This window comes from Achroia grisella, unplaced genomic scaffold (genome assembly GCF_030625045.1).
Source record: "Achroia grisella isolate CSIRO2021 unplaced genomic scaffold, CSIRO_AGI_Agris_v1 utg821, whole genome shotgun sequence".
Lineage (NCBI taxonomy): Eukaryota > Metazoa > Arthropoda > Insecta > Lepidoptera > Pyralidae > Achroia > Achroia grisella.
This window is the reverse complement of record NW_026713035.1, coordinates 124,826-148,126: the sequence shown is the minus strand read 5'-3', so window position 1 is coordinate 148,126 and position 23,301 is coordinate 124,826. Positions and strand designations below refer to the sequence as shown.

Below are 23,301 nucleotides of genomic sequence, written 5' to 3'. Positions count from 1 at the left end.
GGAGGAGAATCAACAAGTGAATTATTTCTTAGCCGAAAAATCGGCAGGCATTACTCAGCATTCTTTTGTTGGGCTACAGGTGCGAGTTGAAGCAAAAGTGTTTGCTTTTTCATAAGGGTATACCACTTCACGCGCAATGGTGAAAGCCTTGAAGATACATCTCGAGAATATGTCAGTATTTTCTTATAGTATTCGTAAGACTTTTTCAACGCTCTATTGGTTCAGATATATTTGGTTTGAATGTTGGAATTTTTTCCGTGGCGTTTTTTTACAAACGAAATACTTTATTTATTTTATATAAAGACAGGTAGATATACAATTTGTTCGTTTGTAACAAAATTTTATAAATCGACAGTTTTTGTAAGGAAACAACATTTGCGTAAAACAATAGAAGTTACTATTTCAAATTTAAAAACCTCAAATTGGTCTCTATATTGCTTCACTTACTCCATAGACATATTATAATATATATTTAATTAAACATTCTTGTCTTTAATTTAATTAAAAATACATGCACTTAAGTTAATCCAAAATAAATAATAAATACATATAATGAGCGTATTTTATAACATCTATTTAATACGAATTACGCATTATGTTTTATATACAAATTTTATTTGCTTATCAATAATACATTGATACCGTGTCGCATCAAAGTATTATTGTATGCCTCTTTTGTTAGATCGCAGTGTCTTTCTTATCGTTGAGATACAAACAAAAAATAAGAGTAATTAGACAGGATCAATTATCAAAAATTTACAAGTACTTTCTTTATATACGGCAATAGCCTGTTCTGACTTTTATAGAGTTCTACAATATTCGTATTAAATAGAGGTTATCTTATTTAATACGAATATCGTAGAACTGATTGTATGACCTAACCTTTGTAACTGACAATGTTATAAATAACCTCATTAATATATGGAATATCGGTCAAAAATGTTGTTAATGAGAGTATTCCAGAAAATCAGGTTCCTCTAAATTGATTCACAGTTTTGAGTGTTCCAAATACAATATTCAATCATTTTTAATGAAACCAATGTAGGTATTAAATATCTTTTTAAATTAAAATTGTGTGAATATGGGTTTAAAGTTAAAGATATATTTTATAATATTTATTTTATCATTGGAGTCATTGTCTACATTAAAAAATCAGGTATTATCGAAATTGATGTAGTTTTATATAATCTTGTTCATATATTGAATATATAAACAGGATATATATAAAACTACAAGAGCAAAAAGGAAATGCAATGATTTTTATTAGAACAAATATTCATACATTTATTTACAGTTAACATTTACAAACGTTTTTTGTACAACGCTAGGAGTGTGAAGGCTTATAAATGATTCATAGGAAAATACCGGCACGGCAAAACAAATCTCTCTTTCTCTCATTTATAACAGAGAACTGTCACAATATTACGATGCTAACAAAAAAATTCCGAGTGGCAAGACGCCTAACCCCGAATGATGTGTAAAAATGAACTGGCGTTTTTGCGCGTCCCATAGTGCCTTGTCCGTCTCAGCTAGGGCTGCCAATACTGCTTTTTTATTTAACTAGAATGGTATACAAGCTGACGAGCGGTATTAGTGGTAAAAGTTGCTTGAACAGCACCATGGATATAATTTCATTATGAGTTGACATTCTGGACTAGAATGTCATCTTAGTTCACTGCCTTCAAACAAAGGACATCTTAAAACAAGCTATTTTATTCAAAATAGTTAAGACAGTGGTTGTATATCTCTAGTATATAACTGTACAAATTTATATGATATCGAATATATCGAACAAAATTTCCAAGTATTTTAGTGAAACATATAATACACACAGATAAGATAATCTGCGGGGAAACAGAATCTTTTTCTGATACCCTTAAAAAGTTTAAACATCGTTTGCATAGAGACTTGCTCGCTAAACAATACAGTTAGCTTGAAATAGATTTATGAGTCAATATGCAATAAAAGTTTAATCTAACTTATAATTCAATTAACCTCGTTTGACACTATTACAAAAAATACTTCTTAAAACAAGATCACCTTCCCTAAGACTCTAGACTAGTACAAATTCGAGAAAACCGAGATGGATGACACCCCTAGTTTTAGCGATCCCTTGCACCTCACGTCATGACCTAACTCACGAGAAATGTTTCACGACGAAAACAAATGACTCACTTACCTGTTGATGCCTTCACGAACTGAAATGAAGCTTTAGTTCTATAGCTGAGTAGAAGACTTGAACGTGACTTGCTTTGCCGTCACGATGCGTATTTTTATATAATAATAATAATAATCTACGGACAATTCACATAGCGCCATCTAAACCCAAGTTAAGCTAGCTAAAGCTTGTGTTATGGGTACTAGATAACTGATACATACATAGATAAATATCTATGTATGTATCAGTTTTTTATAAATACATACATAATATACATAGAAAACACCCAGACCGATACAAACAATCATACTTATGAATACAAATGTTTGTGCCGTGCGAGGAATCGAACCCGCGACCATCGGACGTAAAGCGGTGTGCTAGACCGTTAGACCACCGAGGTCGTCTATATAATTTTACTATTACCCGGACTTAAAGAATAATTGGCAATTACGATGTTTTGTTGTTCAATAGGTTTTCTATTGTATTTTATTTTATTATCAATATTATAAGAATAGTTATTAGTGTGTAATTATTATTGTATGTTAATATTGAGTATTTTATTAATTATGTATAATATATATGTAATTAGAATATTAAACAAGCTGACGACCCATTATGATGGTAAGTGGTAACCATCGCATATATACATGACTACATCAGCTAACTCTGGTGATACCACTCGTGCGTAGTCTTTCCAGAGGACTAATATGTCATGTCTTCATATGCCGTAATTTCAGTGCCTCATCTTCCATTGTCGATCAGGCTCAGTAGTTTCAAAGACTATTTGTCAGTAGATAGTTCAACTACAGTTCATCAGTCCTATGTAAATAACAAACGCTGTATCTATATAACACAACATATATTGTTAATGAAGATTTTATTTGGTTTTTTTTAGTAATTATAATGGCGAAGGATCTGGCGCCCCATCTCACGCCACCTATATAAATGGACAGTAATGCAGCCTACATGTTAGAAGACTAAAATGTCATACCTCTTATCAAGTTGTAATGGCAATCCTATAACCTAAACACAGTGTGCAAAGCAGCTGCTAGTGGCTGAAGTATAAAACCCATGCAGGCAAATTTTTAAGTCTACATATCACAGTCATAGTTTTATTTATTAGTAAAACATTATTGTAATTTGTCCAATAATATTTAGAGGTACGGTAACTACAGTACGCGCTAATACGTCCTTGTTAATACACCAATAGTTATCAACCTTACAATCCGTTGAAATATACTTTCAAAATTCCCATTAATACTAAATTTCAACGTCCAGAGATATTTTAAATATTTTAAGTAGAGTTTACTACGAGAGAAGCTAATACCTAAAACTGTTGTTGCTTAGTCCATTTCCGCCGTAGGGTCAGTTACGGTCGGATAATTTACGACCGGTTCTGAGATCGATCCGGTTCCAATTTTATGAGGTTCAGTACTGTTACCAGTGAGTGTAATAAAAATATGTACTTCTGTTATGCAGTGATTTTTCATTTTATATATACAATAATACACAATAATGTAAAGAATTAATACAACCCGCACATTATTTTTAGTTCTATACTTATTAGAATATAATTTCAATATCAGAACTTTTTATAATAATACAGTCGCTATAATATTTTTTTTATTAGAAGATAAATATTAAAATTTAGCTGAAATATGACTCAGAGAAGAAAGAAAAACGCGATATTTAAAAAGACATACTTAAGAGTATTTATAGCTCAGTTTTGAAAACTATATTTTATACAATTAAAAAATACATAAAACAAGCATACCGTAACTTGTGAATGAATAAAAGCTCTGTTTCACGTGTAGTTCTCGATTGTAGAGTAAAAAAGAGAGAATTATCATGAGACACAATATTTCTGCCATAAGTCAGAATATAAATTAAATAAAATGCTGTGATTATGACCTACCCTAGCCGGCATTCGTGGTCTTTCTGAATGTAAATCTGTAATTCACTCGGTTTTGTACCCAAGAGGAAAAATTTAAATAATTTATATGACATGAAACTGTCTGTTTAACAATTTACACTGCAGAAAAGTCGGAAATAAGAAATGGCTTGGTTTATCTCTTTTGCGCTAAAATATCACTGAAATGTTGCCTCTCGCACATATTTTATTCACAATACAAAGTTTAATACCGCGCAGACTTTAAATTATAACTTGTGCATGTTTGCATGAGGTATGCGACATGGCCAGTGTCCGCTGGCCTCGCTCGCAAGGAATTTTGTCAAAGTCCGTGCCGTGTCACGTAAATTCGCAAGGTTTCTTCTTTGCTCGCAAATGCGAACAATACCTGGTAGCTTCCATTACATTCCTTTGCTTTTAACATTTTCTACATAACTAAATATTTATTGCGTCTGTTATCTATTATAATAATTTGGTAATGCATTACTAAGTCAGTGATTGTTTATTTATTATTTTAGTTATATAAAATTGTAATTATACTCGAAAGGTGATTGTACATGAAAAGTTATTCGCAACAATATTGATAATCCACAATTCTTCTTTCTCCTTCTTACTTCTAATTAGAGTTTGGACAATATATATTTGTGTAAAATATAATATTTCTTTTTTTATAATACTGACTTGTCGATGTGTATATTTTATTTCATAAACTGTAGTTAGAGTTCAAATTGTAAGTTTATTAACACTTGTATGTTTAGTGAGATAAGGTTAATATAATAGTAACCTGAAATTTAAATACTTATTAAAACCCTAATACTTATTACTAAGTAATTAAATATGCCAAATTAGCTTAAAACTACCATGCCTATTTTAACTGACATCTTTATAAAGAATATGGTACCCGGAATTTTTATAATAAACAACGTAACACAAAATATAATATGAATTGTCTGTAGTACAGCAGAAGGTACGAACTTTGTGGTCCAATATTTTTTAATATAGAAGTATATGTAATAGAATATAGAAATGAATACATAAGGACGTTCTAACTTGCGAAAAATACTCCACAAAAAAATCTAAATGGCGATTTTTATTACCTCCACCCAAAATACCTGGAGTTTGTCCTGTCAAACGTCCGAGGAATTTTGTCAAAGTCGCCCGCACAATTCTGTTAGAGCATTATACATACATCGTCATATAACATTAAAGGACCTTTATTATTAGATTGAGTGACACATGGACTTATATAAACTATCAGATTCCGTTCGTAACCCCGTGTCAGACTAATCGATGTGGGTTCCTTAATTATCACATGTATGGGCAATTCCTTAATACGGTGCCAGGTGGGGTTATTCAGGGGTGAAGGTGTTCTAAATACACATGTTCGAAGATTTATTTATTAGTCCCTAGACAGTATTCAAAATGAAGAGCAAATAAATTTACAAATAATGTCTTGGTTATTACTACACATTATATCGTATAAAAATAGTTACGTCAGTATCAGAATTTATAATATAAATAACATATATTGTAAGTACAACCTGGTCGCTGCGTTTTGAATTAAATTAGTTTGTTATCGATGTTTACAATGCCCACAAGGTGATACACCTTAATTAAAAATTGAGTTCTCTGTTACACCTAAACATCGAACTTAAAATATGTATATTATATTCAATTATGTATGACAATGACTATAATTTAATTTATACGTATATTAGACTTATTATAGAGTCTTTAGAATTTTAACACAACAGAAGTACAAAGTCGTACCTAAATGTAAACGTTACGTATTTTAGACATTTCATTATCTAAACTGCTTGATTCCAATTTATAAGGTCGCTTAGAATTATATATCTCCACTTTATTAACAGATTACTGCGAGTAAATTAGTTTTAGGGATGGCATTAACTTTGTTTCCCTGGAGTACCTACAGTAATGGGCATTCTCTTCGTGTTACTCTAAAATCCATAATAGACTCAAAGCATTTTTTTTACTTTTAAACGACCACTTTTATGGGTGCCTACAGATATACATATTAAACCTACATAGGAATCGTTTATCAGTTTGAATGATACAGTACGTTATAATTTAAGACTAGTAGTCACAAGTACCGTTTCTATCTGATCAATAGTTAACAACACTATATATTTATCCTGGCCATACATTTACGATGAGAGCCAGACAAGCCGTGCCAACGAAACCAGTCGAACACCGAGGCATTGTTTGCAACCTGTCTTCTTTGAAAATGTCTCTCTTGTGAAGGGGAGCCATCATCGATAATCATAATAATATAATACAATATCTAATTGTATTTTCTTTTATTTTTATTCTTCCTTCCTTCCCAGACTAGTCCCAAGTTAATCAGAGTATGTTTTATGAGTACATTTATACTTTTTTTTCTTAGCAAATACTATCCATATCAATACAAACAATCATACTCATATATAAATGTTTGTACCGTGCTAGAAATCGAAACCGCGACCATAGGAAGTAAAGGTGTGCTAAACCGCTAGACCACCGACGCCTAGGAGTTTATGTATCTAATTATAATATTTACTGCCTATAATAAAACCTTCACCTAGGGGATTAATGTATTAAAAATCAAATGTTTTCAAAATTAGCTACTTTCAAATACGTCTGAACATTAAACTTACGGACTCATTTCAGTTTGTATTATTTTTTTGTATCAATAGAAATTGGTAAGCATCTACAAATGTAATATAGTCGCATTACCGAATTAATAAGAACCATAATCGTAACGCCAAAATTGAAATTTCAATGATATTGTTCGTACCTATAAAAATAATTGCTTCTACGAGTGCCACCACCGGCATTATTACAATTTCAACTTTAACGTATACTCGTATAACGTTACTATCTCCTTGATCTGAAATTGGTGTATTATTTGAAAACTGAAGGAGTAACATACTCACGGTTTATCAAAAATGTAAACGGAGGATATTATTTCGTTCCAGATTAGATAGTTAATTCAATATTAAAGATTATTATTGATATTAAAATATAAATTAATTTAATTTCAATATTTCAAATAACGTAGAAGTCATAAAGAAACTGTATTTCGCAATTTATTACGTTAAAAGGACTTTAGTCTTTATTGGTTGATAGAAGAAAGTTAAAGGACTTAAAAAAATTGTATTATAGTTTATATAAAAATTGTATTATAGTTAACATATTATAGGTTATATATATTATAGTTAACAGTATAAAAATATAGTGCCATTTCTTTACATTCCCAAATTGACATAATTAATAAAGAAACTGATCACGAATGCAATTGCATCTGTTTACGAAAAAGAAAACACTATACCAAGCCATCTGACTAAGAATAATATCACATATTATTATTAGTCAGATGACAAAAATGATCTTCTTATGAAAAAAACTGTGGGATTATGATGATGGGTGGATATGATGATGATATATTATTTTATCAGATTTTAATACCGATATTGTATGTCACATTAGTAGTCCGCCCCGGTTTCGACTGCCTATTCATAACTTTGTAATTTTCATATGTATGATAATATATGTCATATGTCAGTTTGGAATAATTTACGTAAACGGTGAAAGATATATTAAATTGATGTAATAGTTTCAAAGTTCACTTTCCTCATAATAAAATAGGATTTCTCATTTTGTTATATTAGTATAAATAATGTTTAAAATACCTATTTTCTTATATTTATTTGTATTTGCGACCATGTCGTTCGACTTGTATTTCGTTTGTTTCAATATAAATGAAAATTGTTTACGTAGGTAGGTACTACACAAATTGAGAGGGTCGTAAGAATTAACTTGTAACAGAGTATCAGGAACCTGGCCTAATTACAAGTAAAATCATAACGTTATTATAAATTGTTATGAATTTACATGAAATCAATATCTAACATTAATTAAATTAGAGCCTTCGTAAAGCCTTTATGGTAGGTACGCAGGTATTACACTTTATAATTACTATAAGGAAGCCCCGTGATTTCATGCGTGGGTTGTATTTTTTGTATTTTACACAAAAATAAAATTATGTATAAAATAGATAATATATAGTATATTTGCATATTTTTGCTCTACGACCTTTTCATCTATCGCGGTTTCTTATACGATTCTACATATGGCTGGAATTCTGAACACAGAAACATTTTATTTGTATCTCTTAACTATTTGGCACAAAGCGGTGTTCAAAAATTTCAAGTTATTTGAAATTAAACCAAGTGATCGTCACCCTCGATAGTTATCTCTGCGTCTTTCGACTTGTTCTCCTCAAGTAAAGTAAAACTAATTACATTTCTTAACGTAGGTACATTTAACATCGTAATGCAGGTTTCTGGGTCTCTCTCCATGAGAGTAGGATATCAGCTTATTGTTATCCCATTACCATTGTTTTACACTAGTTCGCTATTACGATATTCTGAAGAATAATAATATCATAAAGTAATAATGTAGTATTATTACTGGCAGTAATTATAAAGAGAGAGATATATACCTATAATTGTACAATAAAAGTATATTGCGACACCTTCTGATTTATTGACATTAATTTTGTTCTCAGATGGGTTACCTTTCTGTAGTAATCCCACCAGATATTGCTGACGAGGATGGCTCAGAGGCTAGTGCACCCGAAGGTGGATCAGTGGAACTTCGCTGCACTGCTACTGGAGTCCCGCTCCCTATTATATCTTGGAGGAGAACTGAAGGACGAAACATCATATTTCGTGACAGTAATGGGAAAGAAACTAAAGGTACAGTGAAAGTAATATTTAAAAAGTTTATCATTTGCTTAGAACTACAATAACTGAACTAAACAATCTATCTGTGTATTTACTTCACTAATATTTGTTATGTGTAAATGCGTATTTTTTTATTTTTTCTCTCTTTTTCCCAACCTGTCCTGTCGATGATATCAATAGAATTTAAAAAACGAATGTTAGTTTACATATCGCACAGACATGACCGTAGATCACGCTCAGTCATATAGAAAAAAATATAACTGCATAGAAAGGCAGAAAGTAGTAGTAAAAAACTTAAGTAAAATCTAAAAAATAGTTTAGAATATATAAGTAATACAATATATTATGTTATATAAGAATAGTTTACTCTTATTTTAATTAATATGAAGAATACGTAACAATACATCTTATTATTTCGAAACAGATGAACCGCCAGGTCTATTACAATTTCTATGTAATTTAGTAATTATTAAAATGGGTCGTTTTATGATGTCATCATAATATCCATAACCTATTATCGTCCTAGGGTTGCAATGAGTTTTTTTCCAAAGACGACATTTATAGCTTACCTGTCTGAGTACATTACTATAAAAGTAAAATAAAAAATGACTTGAGTTTAAATTCTGTATTCAATTTATACATAGATATATTTGATTTAGATTAATTTTAATAATTCTGGTAGCTACGAGGACGACTGTACCTAATCGCATTTGTTCTGATTGTCAATTTTATTTCCGTACTGTTATTACTTATTGTGGTCGCTCTGAAAACGTTTGCAATGAAAGCATATAAAAAGCAGGACATAAAACGTCAATTTTCCTTTGAATTTTATTCGCATTGAGATCCAACTAAGTGGTAAAAAAGAAACAAGACTAATTTTGCATTCAAAGCCCGCCCAGAGCGGGCGCAGGTGCCTGCGCGGTTAAAACATTGGAGTTTTATGGGATTTAATAAGATATCGCCCTAAGATATTGGAAAGAAAACTCGAAATTCGAAATAAATGTACAACGACCTAAACGAATGACGGCTGAATAATGATTAAATGGAGTGAGTAAAGCATTTTATGCGACGTTATTATCTCTGCGTTTAAATTAGATATTCATTTGTTAGGTTTTCTACTTATACTGAACGTGAATTCTTTTTAAGAATCTTAAATGTAATTTTCTTGTTTGTTATACAAGTCCTTGTTCATTGTAGGCTTTGCACTTGCTTTGAAGTCTATATATATAAACGGTTTTACACGAATACAACCAAAATAACACATGTATAAAAATAAAGCATAGAATTATTATTTATATTTTGAAACATGTCATTAGAAGAGAGTGCCGTCATAAGATTATCAAAATGAATAAAAATTATAAATAAGATTAAACACGTATACAGCGATTTTAACATTACAATTTAATAGCCGTATAATTTAGTAAAATAAGAATTGAAATTATAGATTCAGACAGTTCAACTGACTCTGTTTATAACTATTTATTTATCATTGTTGACTGACGGGTATTTAAAAACTAATAACTTAGTAGGCTTAATTAGTACTTGAAATACGAATCTCATAATTTTCTCCGCCAGTTATCGGATTATTGATTATTATTTTTATTATAATTTATATCCGTGGCTTAGTAAAGATGGTGAAATGATAAGGCTGTCAATAATACGACGACGCTACAGTAGTCCACACAATATTACAGTTGAGGTACAGGGAGTTATTATGATATTTTAATATACAGGATTAATATTTTAAATTGTAGTCAATAAATTAAAAATAGTTTTGATGATCTCTCTCTAAATTGAGACTACAAGATATTTGTTCTAGGAATAAGTTGGCTTTTATGCCTTCTATTCAATACTAAGAACTTTCTTTGTTTTCATTTAACCTGTCTAATTTAGATTTTGAAATAAGAAAACAACTCGTAATATTCTTAGGCCTAAGTACTGGAAAACATGGTATATATATAAAACAGATATATGTACATCTGTTTCATATAAATGAAAACACAATTTGCATGTTTCATACAATTAAATATGTATTTGTTTTGAAGTGACTTGAATGTTGGTCCTCTTAGTTTAACCCAGAAAGGCAAAAAATGGTAGTAGTTAAGATAAGATAATGATCATAATATATCTAGATATATTCTTATCATTATCTTATCTTAACAATTGAAGTGTATAGAAGATTATTTATTATTCTAGTAATAACATTATTTATTTTTTCGGAGTTATGCTTCAATGACCACTTAGACATTTATTTTCTTTTATTCTGCACCGCTCGGTGGAAAGCGCTGTCAACATTTTTACATTACAAAAGTAAACGGGCCCCAGTCATCGCCGGGATTCATTTCCGTGGAAAAAACGTGTTCAAAGAACTCAATTACTACTTAAACAAAATATTGTAGCAATCCGGGTTTCGGCCAGGAAATTAAACGAACGGCTTAGTGGAAATCGGCCTAACAAAAGGTTCTTATCTACTATAGTTATAATGACCTACCCTTCACAGGTCCAGCAGAAACAGTAGGTGAAGAGACAAGAGTTTAAAGCAATTATAGCACTAGTCGTTTTAACACATGCACACTGTTGTCCTTTTAATCGTATGTAATCCCACATTCTAATTTATACCTTAATATATATGTATTAGCAACGAAATTGCTTGTCCCAAAGGGCTATTTAAAACCTTTTCAGAGCGTTGTTTTACGAATTTGACCCGTTTTATTTAAGCCATTAAGCGTAAACAAAAGACTGGTGGGCTTCTGTTGCGAGGGAGGTTGTAATAGTTAACAGAGTGGTGGGGCTAGCACGGCTCTGGCTTTGTATTAATTGGACATGTTATACACGCTTCACTAAATGAGAAAGATTTACTACGTTACTCAGTATTGAACCATTCCTCCTTTTTTGTATGTATCGAAGAGGAAAAAGAATTCTCTTATCGAGCTAGTAAAGCTGAATTATAAACATTGATTTGCTAATTCCAGTTTAATTAAATAGATAAACGATGTAAATAAGATGCAGACGCAGAGTGAGATTATACATGGACGTATTATGATCAGATAAAGTACGATCTGATGGAGAAATTAAGTTTTTTATATTCAGGAAACAAGTGCTTGTAATAGAGGAATCAATTGTTTGAGAAAAATAGAACTCTATAGCATTTGGTTTTCCCTATCGGCGGTTTAATTTATTTTCTAAAAATTATCATACCATTTTAAATTCTATCATTAATTTTATACTGAGACATATAAAAGTGATATAATTTATTTAATGTATATTATAAAAACATGTTCTTCAAGTTCATAAGTTAAGAGATTTTTTTATGTAATTAGATTAGCAAGCAAGCCTCGCCTATATACAAGAATAGTATTACGGACATTTCATTATCATGTGAAACCCGTGATAGTGCCTCTTATCCTGTAATTTCTCTACCTAATTGCACCCTAAAACCGAAACACTGCTTACAAAGAGAGCTTCTTTTCACCAGAAGGTAGTGACATTGAGGTACTTACACAACTTATAGAATGGGGATATAAAAATCTGACGCCATTTTTCTAAATAAAATAATGTAATAACAATACTCACTGCATGCACTGTTTCAACAAAATAATGAAAATATCTCGTAAAAAATATTTATTAAGAGATCAGTCTATAAAACGTATGTTAAGTTAACAATGTATGAAAGCTCGTAGTATATATTACATACCCATAAATGCTTACGTGATTAGTTAATTAGTTATCTAGCGGAGTGAGAAGGGAAGGAATATTACTGGAATCACTGGCGTTAGCCGAGTTAATTAACTGACTTACTTATTATGGTGAATTTGTCACATAATTATTTAATAAAGGGTAATATTAACTTAATGAAAAGTATAAAGTTTTTTAGGATATCCTTGTGTAATATATAGAAATAAAGTATTATAATTTAGGATGTAATTAAAAAACATTTGATATGATAGAGTGACTTTTGAAATACCGGAAATAAAAAAGTAATTTAGTTATTACTATATGCTTAATAAGTATAAACAGAGCAAAATAGGTCAAGGAGTAAAGAGATTAAGTAGACATAATATAGACTTTGTTGCATGCCAAATTTACGGAATAACAGTAAAGTTCGTCATAATTGAGAATAACTGAGCAGCATGTAGTAAACTAGAAATGTATGCGATAAACTATAATTTGTATAAGTAATTATATAGTACAAGAATTAATAGTATCTATTAGTCTAAATATTATATTTAATCAGATTTTTATTATTATAGTCGTAAATTCAATATAAATATAGAATGTTATATAACGTAAAATATTTAAAATAAATATATTTAACCGTTCCATTAAATAACTAATAAATGAAGCTAAACTTACATTTACCTTCATTAATAATAATCATTCAAGCGTAAAATAATTAATTAACGAATTCGTACTAATTGATTTCGAAATTGTTACTTCAGTTAATTATAAAAATAAACTGTGCTTACCAAGGAAAATTGTTCAGGATTAAATCGGAAAACAATTAGTTCGCGAGCAATAATAACGGCGAATGGCTGAATCGCTGCCGACGTCGACGTCGGTAACAAGTTGGCAACGACATGTCGCTACCCGACTTTATAACCCGTTAATAAAACACAATTTCATACAAGACCCGCTTTTGATATTACGCGCTACGTACTAGCAGTATTTTATGTCTCCGCCTGAGATTTAGGAGCAGGGGGTCGTGTGCTATAATAAAGTAATAAATTATTACCATTTAAATTTAATTTGACAGCGCTAAATGGCGCATTGCTAGCACAATGTTTTGATTAAAGTACTGCGTTGTAATTAGTGATGCTGGTATTAATTTATTAAGCAAGTAGACTTGAGCGGTTAGTGTTCACATGGGAGCGATATCAACTATGAAATAGCACTGTTCTAGTAAGCTAATGTAATTATGCATCTGCGAATAGTTTTAGAACTTGGATAAACACGTTGTAACATCTAAAGCCGTAACAACATTGTTTAAACTTTTAACTACTGTTATGGGACGTTCTCTAAGCCTTAATACGTGTCTTAATAAATGTTTACATAATACACCTGTATAGAGTACATTTTTTTTCTTCTTAGTGGCATTTTTATTAGCCATTGTAACATCAAACACTAACACTGTGCACGACGCACCTTCTTAGACTTTTATTGTATTATTTATATATATTTTAAAATACATTTTCTATTGTTCTATTATTTGTCAATTTGAAATATATGTCTTTTACCATCAGCGACCGTAGTTTCTCTTGTAACTAAAAATATAATATAAAATATATACAGTCCTTAGAAACATTAATAATTAAAAAACACTATGCGAGCTGCATGGTGCTTTCGCTTTTTAGGAAGCTAGCTTAACTGCTAACTGCTGCTTGCTAACTTTCTAAATAATGTCACTATTTGTTAGTGCCATATATTTACTTCTCTATATGTTCGCCTGTCAGCCTTTATGTATTTCAAATTACTATATGATGTATGAAAATTTCATTGGAGTCTATTTTCTTACAGATTAATACCCTAAAAGGAACAGTATAAGGTGTTTGAGTTATTCCAATAAAAAAAAATATTAATTTACAAAACAATTCTAAGTTTTATCATTATTGTATTAATTACTTTTGTTACAAGATATATGATATATATCTACTGCGTCGACCTCAGTACATAATGCGAAAAATGAAAAGAAATGGTGATAGTTTTGTAACACGGTTATTCAAATTAATTAGTTATATATAAAGTATATTATATTAATTTGAGTACATAATTTAGTTTTTAAGTCATAATTTATCATATATATTGTATTTTATAATATAATCGCATTAAAAATTTAAAGAAGGTACAATTAAGTAGCTAATATATATATATAACTAAGAACATAATCAATATGCTAAGATCTTTTATATATTACGTTCAACAGAAATATTGATACCAAATCTTATCTTCAGTTTATAAAAAATATGTAAATATTTTATAAAATTAACAGGACAACATCTTTATTCGAGTTTAATACAGTAACGAGCCATAATTTGTTCAAGAAACCATAACTCAGTTACTCTTTGATTAATTCTCAGTTTAGCCAGCGATTAATTATCATTTGCAGTCTATCAAAAATTATTTGAATATTTAGTTAGATTGCTTTCGTCTGCGTAAATATTAGTTTCTATGTTTATATCTATTTATTAACTTCCTTTGTAACTTTATTTTCTATAGAAATCAAATTATGTATATTATTTATTGGGGAATGCAGCTCACATAACATTATAAAGTTTCACTTGAATTGCAGTTATGTCATTTCAATTTAATTAATGTATTATAAATCTTTGAATTTCTCGACTTGTTCTATACTATAATGCGACGTTATAGTATAGAACAAGCCGACAAATTGAACAATAACTAATATTCCAACACCCCAATAAATAATATTATACATATAAACCTTCTTTTGAATCCTTCTATCTTTTGCTAAAAACTGCATTACAATCAGTTGTGTAATTTAAAAGATACAAGCAAACAGACAACGTCGGCGACTTTGTTTTATTCTATGTAAAAATTATTTCTGTCTACTTACTAGTTGTGGACAGCTACGTGGGGTCGACTTTGTCATTGAAGGGTCTACAGCGTACCGATATGGGGACATACCTGTGCATCGCGGCAAATGGTATACCGCCCACAAAGAGTCGACGATACGAGGTGTCTGTACTTTGTAAGTATAATTAATCTAACCACAGCATTAACATTCAAGATATTTGAATATTTGAGCTTATTATCATTATTATATTATAATATACGTAAATTAGTTAAAGTAACAGAAAATTTTACTACCATTGTGTAATGTGTGAACTCTTTCACAACTAACTAACGGACGAATTTGAATAAAATTCGATACATGGATGCTTTGTATTATAGCCTAGATTAACAAATAGGATACCTTTTTACACGTTTACATGAACAGCGCATGTATAATGCTATAAATGTACTTAAAAATTCAACTTATACAGATATATTTGGAATATACATATTCGATTTCTAAAAATTATAAGTTAAATTTTGTTTTATAAAGCTTTTAAATAATGCATTATTTTTGAATTAAATTTTGTTAAATTGAAATTTCCTTTTGGAGACTTTAAAACCTTTGTCAGTTGTCACTGCGTAATCAAAACAGGGGCAGCCATACGTCGTTGACTCGAAGCTTTGGGGGAATCTAATACTTAAATCTTGCGACGAATTTATTCAGAAGTAATTTTGTGAGGCGTCGAGAAACAAAGTACCTATCCAACTCCGATCCTTAACGAAACTTTTGGACAAGACTTGTGTTAAGTTAATTGAGTTGGCCTAATTTATAGTTAACGTTTCTCAGACAGAATATTCCTTTTTTGTATACACATGTGTCTTGCCTAAAACTCCAGTGGTGATAATCGTCATTTGATTTTAGTCGAGCCGATAATAAAAGTGGATAGTCCAGTAGTGCTGCGATCAATTGATATGCAAGTTAGCTTGATATGCTATGTTGAGGCGTCACCAAAGTCCCTGAACACTTGGCAGCGGGAGAAGTCACAAGCCGGTAAGTTTCAATGGTTAATTACTTCAACATTCTGTTTCTACACAACGTATTATTAACAATGTATTAAATATTCATTTATTTGCTCTAAAGATTAATAAAAAAATGCAGCAAAAGGTGCACTTATTGCTATATCTTTTTCTCTCAGTCAACCTGTGGGAAGTGCAGAGATATACATACAGAGACGTATACATATTATATGCATTACACAAATAAACACTTGGTTGTCCACGTTATCGTTTCATAGACAATTCTAAATCCTAATTACTGGAGAGTAATTATTAACGTGAAATAATTATAAATATGTTTACTTCTCTAGATAATATAGAGTTTTATTTTGAGTTAGTTTTAATAATTATAATAAAATATTTTTATGTATCTAATAAGAAATATTCAACAGTAACTGTTTTGCGTGACTTTATCTACCTACTGTTCCTGTAGGATATCGTAAATATTTTATAAATGTAACCTTGGATTTAGAAGTGTAACCCTGAAATGTCTATTAACTAATAGATATTTAAGGGTTGCATTTCTAAATCCAGCGGTGACATTCTAACAAGTCAATTGGAGGTTTCAAACAACTGCAATATCTTACCGAAAATGTTTTGTTTTGTCCTAGGTGGAAAACTACTAGATAGTGCGAAGTACGCTATATCAGAACAAATAATAAATGAATATTCATTACGAATGAATTTGACCATAAACCGGCTGAGGAAGATCGACTTTGGTGACTACGCGTGTTCGGCCCTCAATGCTTATGGAAAAACTGAAGGCATTATTACATTAAAAGGTAAGCATAAACATACATGCAATTTTTTAAATATATATTCGTTTATGTCATAATTTTCTAATGGCATGTGAATTATTGCGTTTAGGCATTTACATTACATTGGATGGTGCTTATTTTTGATATATATAATTTTTTTGTTAATTTTGTGTGTGGTGTAAATAATGCATAAAGCATGTTCTCTGTTTTAGTTTTTTTAGAGAAAAATACATCTGACACAAAATTTATTAGTTATACCTATTCTTTTGCATCAAATTTAACATAACAAATATGAATTATATCTATATTACTACCGAAAACTTTAAAGTGCTACGTTTAAAAAAATATATATGAATTACTAATGTATTAAAATTTATGTACGATAATAGTTTGCAGTTAGTTTATGGATATTATTTTTATTATTCTCTATCCAGAGTTATAGGCGAAACATACGGTATAATGAATACCAATATTTTCTATTTAATTTCAATCGTTTTCAATATTTTTATTCTCTGTTATATGATGAAAACATCAACAATTTGTTATTAATTTCTTATTCCAAAATACATATTGCTATCAGTTGATAAGTAGTGGATTCCTAATTTGATTAATTGTTTATCGGAGTAGAAAGAGATGGAGGTCTGGTAATTACTCTGGCTCATTTTCTCTTCGAATTAGGTAGTAGCGTTAAAAGATATATAACTCGATAGGTGTAAATACATCCATGATTTCCACCTTACTATTAATACCTCCTCATCCATATATATTGATTATATAATTAATAGCACAGTGAATGCGACAGTAATGCAAATTAAGGGTATTATAATGAATTTATGGCTATTGCACTAATGGCGTATACACAATACTAAAATCTGAGGTAGTAGAGAAGCAGTGGCAGGGAGCGACCTGGATCGCTTCCTGCATCGCTTTGTATGTTGTGAAATCGGGGTCGATTTTACATAATGTGCTAGCCGGTCCGATTGTAACCTTACCACCAGTGCTTTGATACTGCCCCTAGTTTTAGTGTCGTGTATAGGCCATTTTGTAACTATTTTTGTCCTTCCTTTATGATACTACCACATATATATGTTGTAATATAAAAGCATATCTTACCATCATGCGAATTTCAATTTAGTTATTAATGTTTCACGAATCGAAAATAAAAAAATGATTTAATCATTTGTAAGCGCAATTTGGCATTTCTCATCCCGAGCACGCCATTGCACATTGGTTGTAATTGATAATTATGGTAATTAATACTGAACTACAATGAGTATTGAATTTAATAACCAATTTATAACAAGGAGGTTTTTAATTAGTTTCATATCAGTTAATGATGATTTACCTAATTTATATTATAATAAGTGAAAAAAAAATAATAAAGTGGAATTCATTCTATCTTCAACAGAGACACCACAACGCACTACGACGACAACGACAACAACAACAACCACAACAACAACTGAAGCAACGACAACAACTTCAACCACGACTCGCGCGCCAAAGCGACACCTTAAGAAGCCACACGAGCGCATCAACCAGAACGCCCTCGATGCAGACCTGCGCCAAGCTGAACTCAACAACGCATTCAATTTCTACAATATAAATGCGTACAGCCCCGCAAATAATAGTCACAATGAGTACGCCCAAAGGACTGAGCGGCAAAAAGTACGGCCGTCTGGTCCGCCGCGACCCAATGTCGTATACAACAATGCATGCGGTATAGGTCATCTATCTTTCATTTTACTTGCTAATGTAATAAAATTAGTTGTATAAATCTATTTTACTTGATATACCGATTTTAGTATATATGTATATTACACTACTAGGTAGTGGAAACATGGCTGTTGAATTTTGTAAGTACGTATTTTGAGGTTGTAAATTAGTACATCCGATGTTGATATTGTTGTGGTATTTTGAGAGTTAAACATTATCAGCCTTACATTTGTAAATGGAGACAATAAAGAATTGATCAGTTACTGTTAGAATTGGAGGATTGTAATATGAAATATATTTATAATAATTAATTGATTATTGTACTTATAATTTTAGTCTGACATACTTTTAAATATTAGGTATTTCCTTGTAATAACTATCTCAAATACAACATACGATTTATTTTAAAGTCTTATATTTTTTAAGATATATCTGTTTTATTCTTATTAACCATGTATTAAGTTATATATCGAATAATATTTATGTACCAATATCAATTTATGCTGGTAAATATATGTAGATTTAAATAAATGGGTGGTATACAATACAATAATAAAATACATTAAGGTTTTTAGATCACTAGGGTGCTAAGCCTAATAAAAAAATATATCACGATTATCATATCAATTTATTATATATTTTAAATTATATGCATATATTATTTTAAGGTCATACTACGATTACGAGAATAAAATGTTATATGTTACTCACTATTTTGACGATTATATTGTAACAAAATTTTTACTAATTACAGTATACCAGTTACAATTTTTAACCATTGTTAGTATTCGAGATACATTTTTACCGAATTGATTATGAATTTAGAGATTGAACATAATCTTTCTATTAATACTCATATATATAAAATATTACTCACTTACTTTTAATGCTTAATATATATTTTGTAATGAGATATCAGTATGACAATTTAACCACAAATTATAACACGAAATCAAATACTAGCAGGAGGTTAAATAATTATAATTGATCATGATATAGTGGCCTTGAATTTGTCACATTTTTTAGGTAATTACGTATATATTGCATTATTTCTCTCCGTATAATTTGCATTATTGTAAATATATAATATTCAAACAGTCGTGAATGGATATAAATAATTGTATAATAATAATCTAGTATTCTGTATGACAATACGAATGTAAAGACAATAGTCTGTAGAATTAAGTATTAATAGATATAATATAGACCAATATAAGTATTTAGACTTTCAGAAAATGGCATGTATGGGGGATAGAAAATTATTTTTTACTGACTGATTTAGCAGAATTATTTTAAATTTTGCTCAATAATATTAACAACGAACATTTTTGTCTCAAAAGTGACTATACAAAATAATCGATTTCAATAACAATTGAATAAATGAACACTTTATTTCAAAATATTAACTATAAAATAAATATGCCGAAAATTGATATTGAAAAATAACGTGTAACTGATAATAAAAAATATCTTTATTGATGACAAATAAACAATAATAAATTAATTGCAAAGCATTATTGCTGAAATATTTTAAGTAAAATTATACGATGATATAAATAAAAAATGTAATATTTTCAATGTCTCAAAAAGAGAATGCTAGTTTTAAAATATGTAATATTGTAATAAATTTATGTCTTCCGAATAGTATATTAATATAATGTATTCGGCTCACTCAAGTTTATATATGAGTTTTAAAAGTGGTAGCAAATGGGGTTCCTTTTGGACTTCAAATAAATTGTAGTTTACATGTAAGTATTGAGAAAGAATTTATCTTAGTAATAATATTATCAAATTATGAATTTTGATAGTCATGAAGTTCTACTGTAAAATATACCGTTTATGCATGTATTCTATAGCATAATTAATCTATTTACATTATTGTATATGAGTATTTTGTTGAATTTCATTGAAGTAGTATAGTAATATATTATATATACATTAATATATATATATAAATAAATACAAGAGTTTTTAGTTGATTCTAGGCTCGTGTATTCGTGTTATATGATAATAAAATACTATGAAAGTATCATAAAATATCCTATCAATAAAACTATATGGTTAAGGTACTTTTTGGATATTTCTGTTTAATTCTGATCATAAATTTCTTTTTATTTTATTATTATTCTAATATATTTATATACAACCCAAGTATTTATAATAATTTGCACCTGGAATGCCATTACACCAATTTATTGAGACAACAGATATAATTCTGTATGACAATAACAAGATATGTAACTTAATATTTGTATGTATAAGCTTGTCTTCTCTTTATTGGACAATAATAAATCAATAAGAAGTGAGCGAGAAAGATTGGTATGAATTGAGTCATTAATTTACTTAGTTTTGTAATATATATAATGTTACATATGTTTCATGAATTCATGACAATAAATATTACAATACAATCATAGTAGCCATATTTGTACATAGTTATTATCGTGTCAACTCATTTATTAGCATGAATGCAAACTATTTATCAATGTTAACCTAAGATGTTGATATCATTTTACGACATTTGAAATAAAATTGTACTCAAAATTTAATTTTATTTATTATCCATTTATCCCTAACAAACCACATTTTTATTCCACTGTTGAAGAATTTTAATAAGTTCCAGGTGTGCACATGTGATAATTCTAACAACATTTTAAAAGGATCAGGAAATTGGTATAGTAATCGAAAGTATTTGCTTTGTTGCCAGCAATTACTATCTAATAATAACAATATCGTAATGACCTTCCTGCTCCTTTAACAGAAACTGGATTTTAAAATCTTACAGTGACAGTTCTTTATACGATATATAGTGTAGTAGACAAAAAATAGTAGCATAGTGTAATTACAGGAATACCATCGTATAGTGCAGTGTAGTGTAATGCGATGTAGTACAAAACTTACCGGTAGTGAGCAGTCGGGTAGCCTTGAAAATAAACCAATGCGATCAAATAAATTTAGTACAATACTATCGTATCGTATCGTATGTTGGACTCCATTCTCCGCAATTAGCCTCACATTCGGGCCGTTGTGCGTGTAGAGCCAGACTACTAACGTAGCCAGCCAAGCTCCTCCCAAAAGCGCAGAAGACTCCTGGTGTCTTCGCAGGCTTCACGGAGCGACCTCACCGTTCCGAGGATTTGTTTTCGTTGTTGGGCCACTGCCGTGCACTCCAGGATTACGTGAGCCGCCGTTTCTTCAGCTTCAAAACAGCCCCGACAAAGGGGGCTGTCTGTAGCATCAATTTTGTATAAGTGTTTGTTTAAGGAACAATGGCCCGTTATTGTCCCTATCATTATTTTGAGGTTTTGTCTATCTAGATTAAGTAGACGTGTTGTTAACCGATGGTTCGTTTTTGGAATTGCCACTTTAGATTGTTTGCAATCAGTGGTTAGGTTCCATCTTTGGTTTTGTATTTCGGTGGATCTCTGGCGAATCCAGGTGCGAAATTGCGAGAATGGTATTGGCATAAGCGGGAGGGGGCCTGCATTGTACAATACTTACCTAAAAATAAAAAACATAACGTGTTATATTTTCCCAAACCAGAAATTATTTTTATTCTATGCTGTAATCAAAATTTAAATAAATATTTTTTTATTTGTGAGTATTTTAAATAATACTTAAAAATTATAGACAATGAATGAAAGTTTTACAAAACTACAATATATATGAAAGTGATACTACAAAACATGAAGACAGTGATCATATTTTTAAATAATCATTAATAATAACAAAGATTAATTCATCGTATGGGAACGAACTAAGAATACATTGTTCGATCACTGTCTGTTATTTTCAAAATATAAGAAGAAAGTATGGCATCAATTCCATAGTTAATTCAGAGAAGAATATGTCGAAATTAAACTAGACATAAGACTAACATCAGAAAAATGTTGCCCAGTTAACCAGTGCTGTATAGGTTCAACACTCCGACCCTGTTTTTAATGGTCGCGGCTTTGATTCTGGCATAATATAAATATTTTTTTTCAAAAGTATATCTATGCGTTTTCTATGGATATACACTTACAATATACAGATATTTAAATATCTAATAGTTATCAGTAATTAGTTGCCTAATACCAATAGCATAAATTCTAATACTTTGTTTGGGACTAGACACTTTGATTTGTCCAGGATTATATATTTATTTTATTTATTTTGCTAATGTTGAATAATACAAATAATTTGAGGTAATTAATTGACATTTAGACGTCACTACTGTAGTAGGTATTTACTACATGCAGATTTCTATGAAAAAGTACTGAATAAACTGGCAGTAGTACTTAGTAGTACATTCATATATTTATATTGTTAACGTAAACTCTCTGTATTATACAAAACAATTGATTGTGAATAATAATATTATATAATTATTATTCATAATATCATAATGTATTACAAACACTTACGATAAGTAAAATCTAAATGTTGCTCAACTCGAGAAAATGT

The 23,301-nt window shown here is 30.0% G+C and overlaps 1 protein-coding gene across 1 annotated transcript in view; it reads left to right on the top strand.

The window, feature by feature from the left end:
- The window catches only part of LOC131851936 (lachesin-like), a 60,027-nt gene extending 40,900 nt beyond the window's left edge, over positions 1-19,127 (top strand). The window contains exons 5-9 of the mRNA XM_059202494.1: positions 8,635-8,824; positions 15,387-15,518; positions 16,248-16,376; positions 16,993-17,163; positions 18,548-19,127. Of these exons, the coding sequence (XP_059058477.1) occupies positions 8,635-8,824; positions 15,387-15,518; positions 16,248-16,376; positions 16,993-17,163; positions 18,548-18,915 (990 nt within the window). The 3' untranslated portion in view covers positions 18,916-19,127. The remainder of the gene's footprint in view (positions 1-8,634; positions 8,825-15,386; positions 15,519-16,247; positions 16,377-16,992; positions 17,164-18,547) is intronic.
- Positions 19,128-23,301: the final 4,174 nt, after the last annotated feature.